Raw genomic sequence first — 18,942 nt, forward strand, 5'->3', positions numbered from 1 at the left:
CGGAAACCGAATCCCTAAAGATGGACCTTAAGCTTGCTAGGCCACCAGGTGGATGGAATTCTCTTTGACTTTCTTGGTATTTACCATTGGGCCATGCAACTTGCTAATTAACTCTGTCACCCTAGAAACCTCTATTGACTAGGAAGAGTTCACTACAAATAAGCAAATAGACAAATAATTAAAAGAATAAGTAAATCATCATAAGTCTGGGGTCACCTTGTCTTGGATAAATAGACTATAGGCTAAGAAGAGTTTTAGTGAATTTGATCTTGAGTGATTTGGAACATGGACTACAGAGTAAAATCTCTGATTTGGCTGTTGCTGTAAAACTTAGAGAAATTTAAATGCCAACATAACAGGAATAAAGTATAGACAGAGGTCCAGATTTTGTTCAAGAGGACTGAAAAGATGTAGTTGAAATAATTTAGATAATTGCTATTGAAAGAGAAACACTGAGCTCTCAATCGTAAACTGGAAATCAGACCTGGAATTGCACAAGCAAATTCACGATCAAGTTAAAAGCCCAGCACAACTTAAAACAACAAAAACAACCAACCAGTTCTCTATTTTCCCCATTCCATCCTCTAAAACAAAATAATACGTTGAAAAAATGAACAAGAGAATGATACACACAGTTTAATTTGTAAGTGACCTGAGAAATCACTGGATCCTCAATTTCAGTGGTTCTTAAACCCCAAAGACCCAATGCTCACTCTTTATAGGAAATATTTTGTAGCTCACCTTTTACTATCTGGAATTGGAATTCATGTAAAATATAGTTTACCTTCCTCAATACCAACAACAATAATTCAATATCATTACTGTGATAAAAGGATAAATAAAGGGACATTAAATTATAAGAATATAATTCATATTAGTTCAATTCAGTTGCTCAGTCGTGTCCAGCTCTTTGTGGACCCCATGGACTGCAGCATGCCAGGCTTCCCTGTCCATCACCAACTCCCGGAGTTTGCTTAAACTCATGTCCATTGAGTCAGTGATGCCATCCAACCATCTCATCCTCTGTTGTCCCCTTCTCCTGCCTTCAATCTTTCCCAGCATCAGGGTCTTTTCCAATGAGTCAGTTCTTCACATCAGGTGGCCAAAGTATTGGAGTTTCAGCTTCAGCATCAGTCCTTCCAATGAATATACAGGACTGATTTCCTTTAGGATTGACTGGTTTGATCTCCTTGCGGTCCAAGGGACTCTCAATATAAGCTACATTAAAAGACACAGTGAAGTTGTCAGATGTTCTCATACCTAGAATCACATTGATTTGTAGATTCACGTCTACAGATGCAGATCCTTACCAGTATTGTAGCATTAGTGATTCAAATACTATTAATACAAGCCATGATGCCCTGTGTGATGCCACTTCCTGAAATGGTAAGCAATTCTAAATGAAACCAGGTACAGTCTTCCTCAGTTTACACAATAGCTTCATTCTGCAAAACCCCGTATATTAAAACCCTGCAAAATATACTTTGTGTTTCTGTGAGTTAAATTCTATTATCAGATAATTATGCCTTTTTCCTAGTTGAGTTATCTGGTAAGATAACCAATATTTGTATGGGAATGCAAGGTAATTCTTTGTCACTATGACAACTAAAACTACCCCACAAATTTCTAGACGGAAGCATGGGACTGCCCCCACTGAGAACCCGAAATGAATCCCAATAAGATGAAACACCTGTGGCTCTAACGTGTGGCAGGTCTAAGCCACCAGGTCAGGTGGAACACTGGGAGGACACTGGAAATCAGAGAGAAAACCTCCTCCTAGGTTTCTGTGATACTGAGCTTTCCAAATTTGCTGGCATATTGAGTGCAGCTCTTAAACAGCATCATCTTTTAGGGTTTGAAGTAGCTCAGCTGGAATTCCATCACCTCCACTAGCTTTGCTCATAGTAATGCTTCCTAGGGCCCACTTGACTTCACACTCCAGGATGTCTGGCTCTAGGTGAGTGACCACACCACCATGGGTCATTAAATTTTTTTGTATAATTCTTCTGCGTGTTCTTGCCACCTCTTCTTAATCTCTTCTGCTTCTGTTAGGTCCATACCATTTCTGCCCTTTGTTGTGCCCATCTTTGCATGAGATGTTCTCCTCATCTCTCCAGTTTTCTTGAAGAGATCTCTAGTCTTTCCCATTCTATTGTTTTCCTCTATTTCTTTGCATTGTTCACTTAAGGAGGCTTTCTTATCTCTTCTTTTTATTCTCTGGAATCTACATTCAGATGGGTATGTCTTTCCCTTTCTCCTTTGCCTTTTCGCTTCTCTTCTTTTCTCAGCTATTTGTAAGGCCTCCTCAGACAACCACTTTGCCTTCTTGCATTTCTTATTCTTGGGGATGGTTTGGGTCACCACCTCCTATACAATGTAACAAATTTCTGTCCATAGTTCTTCAAGCACTCTGTCTACCACATCTAATCCCTTGAATCTATTCGTCACATGAATGATCCTGGGGATCTCTACACAGTCCTGATTGCATCAATTCAAAAAGTCACCCTGTATAGAGAAGATGTCGACACAGATCCTTCAAGATAAGGAAAAAAGTACATTTCAATACAATAATAGAAGGATTTCCTCATTGTAGTTAGCAACCATGTACTTGAATGGCTGAAGGTTTATGGAAGCCAGAGTCAAAATCTCTAAAAGTCGAGAATAACAACTCAGATGAACACTGCACACACATACCTCTAGTTCTCTAAGCTTTATACTCATCAACTGGGAACCCCAGAAAGCACCATGTTGGGGTGTGTATTTGAAAGGATTTCAATGAATTACAATTTGGTGGTCTATCCTTGGAAAGCAAGGAGATCAAACCAGTCAATCTTAAAGGAAATCTTAAAGGAATACTCTTTGGAAGGACTAACGCTGAAGCTGAAGCTCCAGTCCTTTGGCCACCTGATTTGCACAGCTGACTCATTGGAAAAGACCCTGATGCTGGGAAAGATTGAGGGCAGGAGGAGAAGGGGACAACTGAGGATGAGATGGTTGGATGGCATCACCAATTCATTGGATATGAACTTGGCAAACTCCAGGAGATGGTGAGGGATAGGGAAGCCTGATGTGCTGCAATCATGGGGTAGCAGAGAGTTGGACATGACTTGGCGACTGAACAACAACAACAAGCTCCATCCTTAGTTAATCTGAAATCAATATAATGATGATACATGAAGCACAGTTTTGCAACTTCTGCCAAACCACTGCAGAACTTTTTGTTCCATGACCTAAAGACACCTTGAGAATCCCTTTGTTTTCTTTTGGTTCTGATAAGAACTATATGCACCACTTTGATTTGGGGTTTTGTTTTGTTCTCAGCCACCAGGGCAGCCTCAGTGCTCAAGTACAGGACTGTTTGGCTGCAGGTTCCTGGCAGAAATTGTCTGCTCCTTTTCACTCTGGCTGCTACTGTTTCTCTGACTTTAATTGTCCTCTGTGTGCTTTTATAGGTGGCCCTAGTGGAAAAGAATCCATTTGCCAATGCAGGAGACGCAAGAGACATGGGTTTGATCCCTGGGTTGGAAAGAGCCTCTGGAGTAGGAAATGGCAACGCACTCCAGCATTCTTGCCTGGAGAATCCCATGGACAGAGGAGCCTGGTGAGCTACAGTCCATGGGGCTGCAAAGAATCAGACATGACTGAAGCTACTGAGCATACATCGTCTTGTTAGAAATGGGATATGGTGTAACTTATCAGTCATTAAGTCCTGTACCATAATCACTTAAAGAGTGTCTGGCACTTGTTGAATGCTTGATCAATATTTAATTAATGAATGGCTGACGGATGGATTCCGAAAACCAACTCAATTTGACTTTTCTGTAACTAGCAGTGGATGGCCACTAGGGGGAGGAAGAGTGCCCACTCATCCCTGCAGAGGCCCCTGTGAGGCCACAGGCATGGGTTTGGTAGAGAGCTGCTGCTGCTGCTGCTAAGTCGCTTCAGTCGTGTCCAACTCTATGTGACCCCATAGACAGCAGCCCACCAGGCTCCCCCATCCATGGGATTCTCCAGGCAAGAACACTGGAGTGGGGTGCCATTTCCTTCTCCAATGCATGAAAGGAAAAGTGAAAGTGAAGTCGCTCAGTCGTGTCCAACTCTTAGTGACCCCATGGACTGCAGCCTACCAGGCTCCTCCGTCCATGGGATTTTCCAAGCAAGAGTACTAGAGTGGGGTGCCATTGCCTTCTCCATGGTAGAGAGCAGGAATGTTTTTAAAGAACCAAACCCTGCGTGTCTGGACTAGGTAAAGGCCTGGCCACCCGCAGGAGTGAACACTGAGCTCTCCAGGAGTTCTTGTTTCCAGCCTAGTGCTGACTGGCCCCGCCTCCCGGTGGTGCTGAAGGCCGGGGCCAGACACCTGAGCCCAAAGGCCACATGGAGAGAAAGCTCAGGGCATAGACGGTGTGTTTTGCTGCTAAGTTGCTTCAGTCGTGTCCAACTCTGTGCGACCTCATAGATAGCAGCTCACCAGGCTCTTCTGTCCTTGGGATTCTCCAGGCAAGAATACTAGAGTGGGTTGCCATTTCCTTCTCCAAAAAAGTTGGTGTGTTTTGAGCCAAGTGCAAAAACCTGCACTTAAAATACTTGGGAATCAGACAGACAGGACAGTACTTGATTCAGTAATGTGGTTAATAGGTTAGAAATGAGAGAGAAGCAACAAAAACCAAGGAATGTGTTTAGAAGAAATAGGCTCAAAAAAAAAAAAAAAAAAGAAATAGGCTCACGAAGTTGGTGACACTTTCCCACTTAGCACTTGATTACAAGCTGTTTCCTAGCATTTCTTCTTCCCCAGAGACTCAGAGCCTCGGGGAGCTAAGCTCTGCTGTTCACCTGGAAACAGGACTTTAGGAGGGAGGAGGTTTTGACCCTGCTGATGGAGCCCGAGTCCTTGTTCCTGTGGTTCTCCTGATGTCTACACGGGAGGCATTTTGGGAGCAGGCACTCGGGAATGCTTGGCTGGAGAGCGGAGGCCAGGATCATATCCTGGCAGCCCCGGCTTCCCTCCTCCTCATGTAGCATCTGCAATTTGGGTGGGCCAACTGTTTTAACCTTATCGTACAACAGTTTGTGTGCTCAGTCATGTCTGAGTCTTTGCAACTGCATGGACTATAGCCCATGAGGCTCCTCTGTCCATGGGATTTCCTAGACAAGCATACTGGAGTGGGTTGTTCCAGTACTTCCACCTCCATAGGACCTTCCTGAGCCAGGGATCAAACCCGAGTCTCCTGCCTCGCTGGCAGATTCTTTACCATGGGACCTTCCTGACCCAGGGATGAAACCCGGGTCTCCTGCCTCGCTGGTGGATTCTTTCCCATGGGACCTTCCTGACCTAGGGATGAAACCCGGGTCTCCTGCCTCGCTGGTGGATTCTTTCCCATGGGACCTTCCTGACCCAGGGATGAAACCCGGGTCTCCTGCCTCGCTGGCGGATTCTTTACCATGGGACCTTCCTGACCCAGGGATGAAACCCGGGTCTCCTGCCTCGCTGGTGGATTCTTTCCCATGGGACCTTCCTGACCTAGGGATGAAACCCGGGTCTCCTGCCTCGCTGGTGGATTCTTTCCCATGGGACCTTCCTGACCTAGGGATGAAACCCGGGTCTCCTGCCTCGCTGGTGGATTCTTTCCCATGGGACCTTCCTGACCCAGGGATGAAACCCGGGTCCCCTGCCTCGCTGGCGGATTCTTTACCATGGGACCTTCCTGACCCAGGGATGAAACCCGGGTCCCCTGCCTCGCTGGTGGATTCTTTGCCGCTGAGCCCCCAGTGTAGCCCCACCTCACAAGAGAGAAACTGACAAATAGAGGATCCTTAAGCCAAGGGGTCCTTAGCCTATAGTCCCACGAACTTGGATGTGAAAAAATTTATATCTTAATTTTCATTGACTTATAACTAAAGTTTAGCATTTCGCCACAAACCACAATAGAATTAGCAAGACTTGTGGTCTCCACATCTTGTTGCAGATATCTCAGTATTGCTTGCAATCATTGCTACTCTGAAATTACAGTCACTGTTAGATCACTGCTAGATTTCGTACATCCCTGGCCACATATATTATTATAATTTAAAATATTTCAGTATAATTGATTTCCTTTGTTATAATGTATTTTATTTTATGCATTTAAATACAGAAGCTTCACCAGATAAGCAGAGATTAAAAGAGGAAAGTTAAGAATCTCTGCTTAAAGGGAATGATTCCTTAGGGTTCTATTAACCTCTTTTTCACTGATTTGCTATGGATCGTAAATTAATGTAATGTGAATTTCTGTTGAGGCTGAACAAAGGGAGTTTAGCTTCCAAAGCATTGAAAGGACATCTTATTACTAAGGAATTCATGTAAATTTGATAACAAAATGGCATTATAGAAAGTACACTAATTAGATCTGCATTTTCTGCTTTTCATTGACATGTTTTATCAATTCAATACCATCTTGGTTGGGGAAAGAAACAGATCAAAGGTGCTGTGTGTCTAGTGTCACTGATGGAAAAAGTAAGTAGGAGGAGTGGAGAACCTGCCAACTCATATTAACCAGAAATAAGACCCCGAGCAGAAGGCTGTTGCTAAATACCATTAAAGACCATAACTAACTGATAGACGGAGGTTGTGGTGATATCCCTTCATAGATCCTTAATTGATTAAACATTTTTTTGAGTGTTCAAGTTAATTGTAAAAATTACAGTTAACAGATGAAATTGTAGATATCCTAAAGTATTTTCAATTAGGATGATGTACATTCAATATTGGAGGAGAAAATGGCAACCCACTCCAGTGTCTTCCCTGGGAAAGCCCATGGACAGCAGAGCCTGGCGGGCTGCAGTCAATGGGGTTGCAAAAAAAGTCAGACACGACTTAGCAACTAAACAATAGCACATTAAATATAGACCTTCATGCCTCTGACCACTCAGGATACAGAATTCATATCAGAAAAATTCAAGTGTGGAAGTCTGAGGCTTTTAGAAACATGAAGTCCCATTTAATAAAATTTAAAATCTTACATTATCATCACAGCAAAAAATGCAAAGATCTGTCTGTAGAGCATTTTGTCTTAAAAATGATGCTGTTTTTGTTGTCTTTTCTACAGGTACTGAGCTGTCTGGGCTTCTAACCATCATCAGTGTTCCCTGTAAACCTATGAAGGGGAAGGTTAATGTCTGTGTCACCGAATACTCTTCCCCCTGCTGTTTGTAAATTCCCTCAGATTGGGGATTACTTCTGCTTGTGCAGAAATTATCTGCGTAATTTATAACAATCTCTGGCAAAACCTCAGAAAAAAGATACGCTTCTTACTTAGCCGGATGTCAGAGGCTGCGGCAGGACCCAGGGAGAAGGCTCTGCAGATGGCATGAGGCTCTGGGAGCGATGATCCCAACGGAGGGATAGCTCCTTGGAACTTTTTTCTCCTGAGAAGAGTGACCCAGTTAAAAAGAGGAGAAAAGCTACGAGCAACACTGTTGCCAATGAAATAGGAGAGGGAGTGCTTTCAAAAGCGGGTGGCGCTGTCGCTGAACTCTGAGCTCATCCACCGGACTGGGGCGCACAGCCATGGAGTAGAACTTCAATGTGGGTCTGAGAAGAGACGGAAATGGCCCAGCAAGTCAGCCTCGGTTCCCTCCAGGAATCGGAACGTGAAGTGATCCTCCAGGTTTTGTACCGGGACCGGGAGGTTCAAAACACAGAGGCGGAGAGGATACGGTAGGCGGTCGTACAGATGGTGGAATTCTTTGTGTTTTTTGGCTTTTTCTGCTTGGAGGCCATCTCTCCTTGGCGTCTTGCTGCTTGCTTAGCTAGTGCCATTTGCTCCGCATTCAGCCTCTTGTCTGACAAGAATCTGAAGCAAGGGCTGTGGGTGGAGGTGAACTTTGCTGTGTCACTAAGCTTCGGGATGGTCAGGGAAAGAATGCCTTTTTTCCCCACTTAAAACAATGCCTTTGTGTGATAAGTTGTTGTCTGTCTGCCTGTCCATTTGCCTGCTTTGCAGGAATCGTTCAAGGGAAACCTTCAGACTTCCCATACACCCTTTCAAGGGAAAGCCTTCTGGCTAAGGGTTTTCCTAAATTATTTTTGGTGGTAATTGAAGGCCCAAAGAAAGCAGCTTAGAAACAGCAGATCTGCTGGCACCCATTCCGAGCCTTCTCTTTGCTTACTTTTGCTTGCCAGCCAGCTCTGAGGAAACGGGGAGCATGAAGTCTGAACCTGCCCAGCCTGCTCCCAGACTCCTTTGTCAACAGAGAACAGCTTCTCTGTCTCTGAAGGGCACGGGATGTTTGCCATTAGTTTAACACTTAACAGAGCAGGCCTGGGCTATCAGCACGTGTCTCTTGTTAGCTGTCAAGATGCATCTTTAATATAATGATGCTTTGTTTATTGATGTTTATGAAGAATGTGATGTCTAGAAAATAAGTAAATGGGATAGGCTATTGATCTCATTGCGTTTTTAATGGCAGAATTCTTTTTCAGAGTCTGCCAAGAAAAACAAACATATAAAATAAATCTTCGGGCCACCCAGTGTTTGAGGAAGGAGAGGAAATTTCTGGGTAAACTGGAAGTAACAATGTTCCTTTTCTACCCTCCTTTGTAATCCCAAAGCTGTCCAAGTGTACTTACACTTTCTTCCACTTAAAAAAAAAAAATACAGTGAGCAAAATAGAGTTTTATTTGGTGATGGAAGATCTTTCAATGATTTAGAAGCATCGTTTTGAATGTCAACAAAGTAACGTGGATATTTTGTTCCAAGGGTACTGAGAGTTGGCTGTAAACTTGTTTCTCGGGATTAGCTTCTTTATCCTAAAAGTGACAGAGAGTCCATAAAAGAGTATTCTGGCTAATGGTATGTTTTATGGTTCAATGTAACATCCCTTTGCACTAAGAGGGGTCTTCCCTGGTGACCCAGATGGTAAAGAATACACCTGCAATGCGGGAGGCCTGGGTTCCATCGCTGGGACGGGAGGATCCCCTGGAGGAGGGCATAACAATCCACTCCAGTATTCTTGCCTGGAGAATCCCATGGACAAAGGAGCCTGGAGGGCTACAGTCCATGGGGTCGCAAAGAGTCAAACATGAGTGAGCTACTGACACGTTTGCACCAGGGCTATCTTCTTGGGAGGGACAGGAACTGAAAGTAACCGACCACCCATAAAAAATAGTAGCAAAACTATAGCATCAGTTAAATAACTTAATTGGGGCACTTATAACAACAGCAGGCGTGTATGCTGTATCAGTTCTGTTCAGTTCAGTCGCTCAGTCATGTCCGACTCTTTGCAACCCCATGAATCGCAGCACGCCAGGCCTCCCTGTCCATCACCAACTCCCGGAGCTCACTCAGACTCACGTCCATCGAGTCAGTGATGCCATCCAGCCATCTCATCCTCTGTCGTCCCCTTCTCCTCCTGCCCCCAATCCCTCCCAGCATCAGAGTCTTTTCCAATGAGTCAACTCTTCGCATGAGGTGGCCAGAGTACTGGAGTTTCAGCTTTAGCATCATTCCTTCCAAAGAACACCCAGGGCTGATCTCCTTTAGAATGGACTGGTTGGATCTCCTTGCAGTCCAAGAGTCTTCTCCAACACCACAGTTCAAAAGCATCAATTCTTCAGCGCTCAGCCTTCTTCACAGTCCAACTCTCACATCCATACATGACCACAGGAAAAACCATAGCCTTGACTATGCTGTATACTTACACATCATTCCCTGTCTTGAATAATAGAACTGATGCCGTTTTTCCTGCATTTTCCCTCTTCTTTCACTGTTTTTCTTTACCATTATAATGCTGCTGCTGCTCAGTCGCTTCAGTCGTGTCCGACTCTGTGCGACCCCAGAGACGGCAGCCCACCAGGCTCCCCTGTCCCTGGCATTCTCCAGGCAAGAACACTGGAGTGGGTTGCCATTTCCTTCTCCAATGCAGGAAAGTGAAAAGTGAAAGGGAAGCTCAGTCATGTCCGACTCTTCGCGACCCAATTTGTGCTGGAATGCAAAGCCCCTGCTCTGTCTCCATACTGTTGAGGCCCTTGCCACGTAGGGGTTTGGCTGGCTTCTGTCCTTCCACTCAGTTGGTTCTTATCCATTAACTCTCTGGGCCACAGGAAACTGAAGACGCACTTGCAGCATCTCAGGTGGAAAGGCACGAAGAGCGTGAGCCAGGAGTACAAAGAGAAGTCCTGTGCCCGCTGCCAGCAGACCCTGGGGCTCCTGCTGAACCGGGGGGCCGTGTGTCAGGGCTGCAGCCACCGCGTGTGCAGCGAGTGCCGGGTGTTCCTGAGGAGGACCCGCGCCTGGAAGTGCACCGTGTGCTTCGAGGACAGGTGAGGATGGGCGGGGCTGGCCAGGATGGGCGTGGCCGGATAGGATGGGCGGGGCGGTGGGGCAAGGATGGCTGGAAAGCCTCCGAGATGGTCCAGGACCAACCACCAATAAAGACAGCTGTCATTCTTCACACTTAATAGGAAAATGTTTAGAGAATGCTTAATATGGAGCTGCCTTTCTAGACATGGAAATTATTGTAACTGAAAAACACGTTTTGCTATATGAAAAAAAGTTTTGTTTTTAATTCACAAAAGTTTGTAATGGCTGCCGCTGCTGCTACTAAGTCGCTTCAGTCATGTCCCATTCTGGGCGACCCCATAGACAGCAGCCCACCAGGCTCCTCCATCCCCGGGATTCTCCAGGCAAGAACACTGGAGTGTAATGGCTAAGAATCAGCTAACCTAGGAGTTAAGATTCCCTTCAATTTCTTAACTAGTTAGTTTTGTTAGTTTTCTTAGAGCTTAATTTATCTCTTTGAGGAAAAGTGGAGCGAATTGTAATATAAGGAATATTAGAGTGTCCCATGGAGCTTTATTAAGGCCTTTTTGAAGGAAGAAAGTTGACCTGTATTGATGCTCCACTAAAGAATCGGTTATGGTTTCGATTAGTGATAGACTGAATCTACATTTATTCTAATCTTTTGATGTTGTGAGCTTTTAAAATATTTTAAACACGGAATTGGTATTTTTGAAATACCCTTCTTGGAAATGATAAAGAACATGTATAGCTTGATCTCATACTGTTCAAAGCAAGAATGGGCTGGTCATCGATTCCTGGAAAACCCAGGGAACGTTTCTACTTGTTGTGGGGGAGTGTGCACAAGGATATCACAGAACTCCTGAGGAGCAGAAATGTTTGTGTGGTGTGAATCTAGGAGAATAATCTAAGACTGGGATTTGAAAAGAACTTCTAAATGTTGCTTAGGTGTGTGCACGCCTGGGCAGACTGTGAGGTGATTACATGGTGAGGGCACACTGGTGGGGCTTTTCTTGCCCCCTAAAGTGGGAGGATTGTGTTTATAAGCATCCTGGCATTAATCTCCTTAAACTTCCCCTTGCTTTGTGAGCCTTAATGTACTTCAATCTACCGGGGTCCAGCCCCGGTGGAGTCAGGAGTTTTGAAGGGGAGACGGCTTCAGCGATCAGGATATGATAGAATTAAAGATATAAAGAGTGGTTAAATAAGTATAGCTAAGTGAGAAAATTCGGTGGAGCAAAGAGGCTGAATAACTTGGTTTACGTGGAAAGCTAATAAAATTCCAAAATAAGGAATTTGCGTCACCTACGTAGGCCGCAGGCATCCTCCCATTCTCCCGAAGGAGAGGAGACACTAAGGCCTCCCCGGTCAGATCTTAGAAGCCCAGGAAAAATTAGTAGGCTTCACGAGCCTCCACGCTCAAGATGGGAATTCAGCCGGAAGGTGAGATAAAGAACGACATGGGGAGACCACGTTTCAGTGAACAAGGCCCGCACTTTATTTTCCAAAGTAGTTTTTATACCTTAAGTTGTGCATAGAGGATAATGGGGGAAGGGGTAGAGTCAGCAATAAGCCAGGCTTTCTTCCTGCAAACTTATCATATGCAAAAGTTTAGGTGAATTACATCATCTTCTGGCCAAGAGGCCTGTTAACATTTTATGATCCTGTCTTCAGAAAACTTATTTTTCTCTAAAGGTGATTATTCTAAAGTCAGGCGCCACCCTCCAAAAGCATTAAATAAAAGTTGCAATCCTATAGGGCAAAGGTGTGGTGGGCTATAACAAGAAAAGAATTAACTCAAGGGTCCAAGGTTACAAACATTAAAGCTACTACTTACATTCCTATACACCAATTATATTAATCAATACACTGCCAGGGACACAGTAGGTAAGGGGTATGGAAACTTAAGAGCAAACATTGGCCCAACAAGTGAAAAACCCATCACCAATACAATTTCTAATCAATCGTTTAACTGCTCAAAGGAATCTGTATTTAGACAGTTTAGAACATCTCATGCCTCTCACAGTTGGGAGGCTCTGAACAATCACATGTGGCCGGAAGAACCTATTCAGGCAGGCTAGAGGACTTCCAAAGGAGTTTGTAGGTTGAAACACTCTTGTCATGCCCAGGAACTTTATTAACTGGAGCTGTAAGTTAACTCTTTTTCAGAGAGAGGTGGTGGGGGACAGCCTCCCGTAAAATCAGAGGTATAGGTGAGAGCACAAAGCAGTAAAGTAGGCAGACTCTGGTTTTGGGGGTAGATGCTCGAGAATTTCCAGGGGGACTCCTGAGGCTTGATCCCGCCTTTGCGTATGCCGAGCCTCCTTCCTCATGACCTTTGCCACGGGCGGAGTTCCTCACGCTGGCTCCCAGCATCAATCACTCATTCAAAGGCAGGTCGTTCAACCAGATTGCCTTGCTTAGGAAGCACCCCTCTCTGAAACAGCATGTCACGTCACATCCACGTGGCCAGAGTCACCTCCAAACATATCAGGTTTCCTCAGTCTGTCAAAGCCAGCACCCTTCAGGCTTTTCTTAGCTTGAGAGGGAAAGAGAAAGAATTCCTGTGAGCCAGGCCTGGCTGCACTTGTGCTCAAGCAGGTCCTGGGCTCTTGAGAGAGGAGGGAAGGTCCTAAGACCCTCTTCAGCTAACCATATGTACTGGGTTGATAAACACTGATGATAAATACTGTATCACAAGGTAGTAAATTCTTCAGCACTTCTTTTAGTGGTTAAAGTGAGTAAAGCAAAGTCGCTCAGTCGTGTCTGACTCTTTGCAACCCAATGGACTGTAGCTTACCAGGCTCCTCTGTCCATGGGATTTTCCAGGCAAGAGTACTGGAGTGGGTTCCCATTTCCTTCTCCAGAGGATCTTCCAGACCCAGGGATTGAACCCTGGTCTCCCACATTGTAGGCAGACGTTTTATCATCTGAGCCACCAGGGAAGTCTCAAAGTGAAAGTGAAAGTCGCTCAGTCGTGTCTGACTCTTTGCGACCCCATGGACTATACAGTCCATGGAATTCTCCAGGCCAGGATACTGGAGTGGGTAGACTTTCCCTTCTCCAGGAAATCTTCCCAATGCAGGGGTCGAACCCAGGTCTCCCGCACTGCAGGCAGATTCTTTACCAGCTGAGCCACAAGGGAAGCCCCTTTAGTGGTTAACTGGAAACTAAAAATCAAAACAGGAGGACAGGGGCTGAGGCAACCTCCCAGGAAGGGGGCCATGTTGAAATCTCTGCCCTGGAGAGCACTGTGCCCTGGGGCATTGTAACTGAACCCCTCTAAGCTCTTGAGGTGTGATTTCTAAAACCCCAGCTTCCTGGTGTTGAAATAAGGATGTTTTTCAAAATACAAGAGATAATTGTATTGCTGTGAGAGAACTGACGCAGGAAATTGTACGGCGAGAGAGCTAAGTAATTTATAACAACCTTCCCCCCCTTTGCTTCCTTTCTTTGAAGCTTTCTACCCTCTCTAGTTTTGTCCACTCTGGGCTGCCGTCCAGTCTAGGGGGTCAAACCAAAGAAAAGGCTTGGTGAAGTGTGAGAGTCTTTGACAGTCTTAATTGGGACCTGGACAGGTTTTCGACCCCAATCGTTTTCTTCTCCCTGCTTCTTCTTCAGCCTGAGATCCATCCCTCAAGAAGTGGATTTGTTGTGCGAACAGGAGGAAAACATAGGTTTTAAAATCAAGCAAAAGGAAAGTCTAGGGTAGCAGTTTTAAAGAAAGCAAAACCAGTGTTCAGACTGCTGTGGTCAGTGCAGAGGGCCTGTGAGCAGCGCTGGCCCTGGGCTTGGGCTGAGGGTCCAGAAGACAGCTGAGGGTCCTGCCTGCTGGGCAGGTTTTCTGCTCAGGACCCGTGGGGGCCCAGGGGAAGGGGCGGGGGCCTAAACTGGCTCAAGGTGACTTCCCAGAGCACCCGGTGGGAGCATTTCTGGAAGTTGGTCAAGCTTAGAGAGGGAAATGAACACAGTCAGGGACAAGGAATACCATGGGGATGAATGCTGACTCAAACTGTTGGAGTTTCAGCTTCAACATCAGTCGTTCCAATGAATATTTGGATTGATTTGCTTTAGGATTGACTGATTTGATTTTCTTGCAGTCCAAGGGACTCTCAAGAGTCCTCTCCAACACCACAGTTCAAAAGCATCAATTCTCTGGCGCTCAGGTTTCTTTATAGTCCAACTCTCACAACCATGGCTGCTTAGTTGCTTCAGTCATGTCTGACTCTTTGCTGCCCATGAACTGAAGCCCACCAGGCTTCTCCATCCATGGGATTCTCCAGGCAAGAACACTGGAGTGGGTTGCCATTTCCTTCTCCACACATCCATACATGACTACTGGAAAAACCATAGCTTTGACTTAACGGACCTGTGGTGGCAAAGTAATATCTCTGCTTTATAATATGCTGTCTAGTTTGGAGATAGCTTTTCTTCCAAGGAGCAAGTGTCTTTTAATTTCATGGCTGCAGTCACCATCTGTAATGATTTTGGAGCCCAAAAATATAGTCTCTCACTGTTTTCATTGTTTCCCCATCTATTTGCCATGAAGTGATGGGACCAGAGGCCATGATCTTAGTTTTCTGAATATTGAGTTTTAAGTCAACTTTTTCACCCTCCTCTTTCACTTTCATCAAGAAGCTCTTTAGTTCCTCTTTGCTTTCTGCCATAAGGGTGGTGTCATCTGCATATCTGAGGTTATTGATATTTCTTCTGGCAATCTTAATTCCAGCTTGTGCTTCATCCAGCCCAGCATTTTGCATGATGTACTCTGCATGGAAATTAAATAAGCAGGGTGACAATATACAGCCTTGACGTACTCCTTTCCCAATTTGGAACCGATCTGTTTTTCCATGTTTGGTTCTAACTGTTGCTTCTTGATCTACATACAGATTTCTCAGGAGGCAGTTCAGGTGGTCTGGTATTCCCATCTCTGCTAAGAATTTTCCACAGCTTGTTGTGATCCACAGAGTCAAAGGCTTTGGTGTAGTCAGTAAAGCAGAAGTAGATATTTTTCTGGAACTCTCTTGCTTTTCTGATGATCCAAAGGGTGTTGGCAATTTGATCTCTGGTTCCTCTGCCTTTCTAAATACAGCTTGAACATCTGGAAGTTCATGGTTCACGTACTGCTGAAGCCTGGCTTGGAGAATTTTGAGCATTACTTTACTAGCGTGTGAGATGAGTGCAATTGTGCGGTAGTTTGAGCATTCTTTGGCATTGCCTTTCTTTGGGATTGGAATGAAAACTGACCTTTTCCAGTCCTGTGGCCACTGTTGAGTTTTCCAAATTTGCTGGCATATTGAGTGCAGCACTTTCACAGCATCATCTTTCAGGATTTGAAATAGCTCAACTGGAATTCCATCACCTCCACTAGCTTTGTTCGTAGTGATTCTTCCTAAGGCCCACTTGACTTCACATTCCAAGATGTCTTGCTCTAGGTGAGTGATCACACCATTGTGGTTATCTGGGTCATGAAGATCTATTTTGTATAGTTCTTCTGTGTATTCTTACCATCTCTTCTTAATATCTTCTGCTTCTGTTAGGCCCATACCATTTCTGTCCTTTATTGTGCCCATCTTTGCATGAAAAGTTCCCTTGATATCTCTAATTTTCTTGAAGAGATCTCTAATCTTTTCCATTCTATTGTTTTCCTCTATTTCTTTGCATTGATCACTGAGGAAGGCTTTCTTATCTCTCCTTGCTATTCTTTGGAACTCTACATTCATGTGGGTATATCTTTCCTTTTCTCCTTTGCCTTTAGCTTCTCTTCTTGTCTCAGCTATTTGTAAGGCCTCCTCAGACAGCCATTTTTGCCTTTTTGCATTTCTTTTTCTTGCATTTGCTTTTTATCCATTGGCCAAATGAGGGTACGAATGACTTAATAGTCTTTGAAGCCTTCTGTTACCAAAGATACAGTAAAAAAGTGGAAATTTGAGGGGTACTTTTTGGAAGTGTGAAGAAGGCTGAGCACCAAAGAATTGATGCTTTTGAACTGTGGTGTTGGAGAAGACTTTTGAGAGTCCTTTGGACTGCAAGGAGATCCAACCAGTCCATTCTGAAGGAGATCAGCCCTGGGATTTCTTTGGAAGGAATGATGTTAAAGCTGAAACTCCAGTACTTTGGCCACCTCATGCGAAGAGTTGACTCACTGGAAAAGACTCTGATGCTGGGAGGGATTGGGGGCAAGAGGAGAAGGGGATGACAGAGGATGAGATGGCTGGATGGCATCACTGACTCAATGGACGTGAGTCTGAGTGAACTCCGGGAGTTGGTGATGGACAGGGAGGCCTGGCGTGCTGCGATTCATGGGGTCGCAGAGTCAGACACGACTGAGCGACTGATCTGATCTGATCTGAAAGGGAATATTTACACAATAGTTTGAGTGTCATCCCTTTTGTTGAAGTTGATTTCTCCTATGGTCAGTCATGGCAGGTCTTGCTTCAAGAAACCTTTTTGCAATGAGTAAGCTTCCTGTATCCTTAAGTTCAGACTTGAAGTTGTCACTCACTCAGTTCAGCTGAACCTTTTCACCCTACAGGAAGGTCAGTGCCAGGAGGCCATTTTTCCAGGCTGGCACTCGAGGTGCTGGTGAAGTGCTGCCTTGGTTTGAGCTCTGGGCTGAAATGTAGCTGAGAGTTATGGACACTGGGGGTGGAGGGCTACCAGACAGTCTTGTAGGCCCTTTCCAGTCGTGTGTTCATAGGAATTTACACAATAACAGACGCACATCCATAGATCAGCCCAAGAGTGTATTCCAGTGCCAAACAGACGTCATGGGTAGATTTTTTTATTTCAGATGATTCTACTCCTGCACTGTTTCATGAATGCAGATATCTCTGAGATCCTGATTTCCCAATTTGGAGTTTCTTTATTTTGATTCATTTTCAGTCAACTGAAGTGTCTCTTCAAAGATTTTTCTTCTCAGAAGAGCATGTGGGTGGTGGGTGTTTTAAGCCATTGCCTATCTGAAGATGCCTTCGATAGCCTTTCCTCATGAGTAAGGACTTCCCTGGGTTTTATTCATTTTTTAAACTATTTTGGGGTGTAGCTGATTAACAGACATTGTGGTGGCAGTTTCAGATGAAGAACTAGACATTCATATCTATCAGCTCTCCACCAGGCTCCCCTCCCATCCAGGCTGCCAGACAACTTTGAGCAGAGTTCCATGTGCACATGGAAAATTCCATAGCACATAGTACATGGAGCTTTGAGCAGAGTTCCATGTGCTATACAGCAGGTCATTGTCGGCTATCATTTTCAACACAGCAATAGGACTTCACTGGGTTTTAAAATCTCAGGTCCCAACTTTCCATCTTTAAGTTCATTTAAAGTGTTATCATTGTCCTTTGGAATCTACTGTGACAGACACACTGGAGACTAGCTTTATTTTTCTTTATTGATCATCTGGATTTTAGGTACTAGAAGCATATTGGGTTTTTTCCGAATCCTTGTAATTGAAAGCAGTTTCTAAAATCTTCCTGGGTCTGAGTCTCCACACTGATTTTCGTGGATTAAGGAGAGTTCCCCAGAGCTGGCTGTGCCTTGGATGTGCTTGTTGTTTTTTTAACTATTTTTAATTGTGGAGAAATACACATAAAATTTACCATTATAGCTAAGGCTAAGTGTACAGTTTAATGGCATTTGAAACTGTGGGTAATCATTAGTCAAACCCACTTCATCAGCCTTCACTCATCAAGGTCGTCCATACCCACTGTTATCTTTTTAAAAATGTTTTATGTATTTTTGCTGCTCTGGGTCTTGGTTGCTGCACATGGACTTTCTCTAGTTGCGGTTAGCTTCTCTCGTTGTGCACAGGCTCTTGGGTACACGGGCTTAAGGGGCTGTGGCACAGGGGCTTAGTTTCTCTGTGGCATGTGGGATCTTCCCAGACAAGGGATCGAATCCTTTGTTCCCCGCATTGGCAGATGGATTCTTAGCCCCTGTGCCACCAGGGAAGGCCCTCCATTATTTCTTAAATTTCAATTAATTATGGCTATGCTGCATCTTCCTTGTTGCGTGTTGGCTTTCTCTGGTTGCAACACGCCTTCCATTCTTGTCCTAAACAGTGAGATATTTGCCAAGTGAGTTGTTTTCCAGGAACTGGGAGTCACCGGCCTCTGCTGCTGCTGCTAAGTCACTTCAGTCATGTCCGACTCTGTGCGACCCCATAGACGGCAGCCCACCAGGCTTCCCGGTCCCTGGGATTCTCCAGGCAAGAACACTGGAGTGCGTTGCCATTTCCTTCTCCAATGCAGGAAAGTGAAAAGTGAAAGTGAAGTCGCTCAGTCGTGTCCGACTCAGCGACCCCATGGACTGCAATCTACCAGGCTCCTCCATCCATGGGATTTTCCAGGCAAGAGTATTGGAGTGGGCTGCCATTGCCTTCTCTGCAGCGGCCTCCAGTTGGACCTTAATTGGCTAAGATTGGATAGGCCCACTGACCCGCCAACTGTGCATGCGTGAGGGTCCCCGTGACCTTTTGAGGTCAGAGGGCAAAAACTCCACCCCTGCCCCCAAGATCGTGGTGAGTGTCTCCATCTTCCCAAGAGCAGAGGCCTGGAACCTAGTTACGCGCCTGCGCACAATGGCCATAGCCCACCTTTTTCCAATCGCCCTTCCCCACACTCTGCACGCCCAGACCCCCTGCCGCTTTAGTCTTCATCCCATC

General features: G+C 45.1%; 1 protein-coding gene across 2 annotated transcripts in view; it reads left to right on the plus strand.

Annotated features, from left to right (window-relative positions):
- Window positions 1–18,942, plus strand: part of SYTL3 (synaptotagmin like 3) — a 96,427-nt gene that overhangs the window by 6,121 nt on the left and 71,364 nt on the right. The window contains exons 2-3 of one of the 2 annotated variants that reach the window (XM_055536113.1): window positions 7,086–7,696; window positions 10,082–10,300. In XM_055536113.1, coding sequence (XP_055392088.1) covers window positions 7,587–7,696; window positions 10,082–10,300 — 329 coding nt within the window. In that variant the 5' untranslated portion in view covers window positions 7,086–7,586. Of the gene's footprint in view, window positions 1–7,040; window positions 7,697–10,081; window positions 10,301–18,942 lie in introns of those variants that run through there. The other variant, XM_055536114.1, reaches the window with a different exon arrangement.

This window comes from Bubalus kerabau, chromosome 9 (assembly GCF_029407905.1).
Source record: "Bubalus kerabau isolate K-KA32 ecotype Philippines breed swamp buffalo chromosome 9, PCC_UOA_SB_1v2, whole genome shotgun sequence".
NCBI lineage: Eukaryota > Metazoa > Chordata > Mammalia > Artiodactyla > Bovidae > Bubalus > Bubalus kerabau.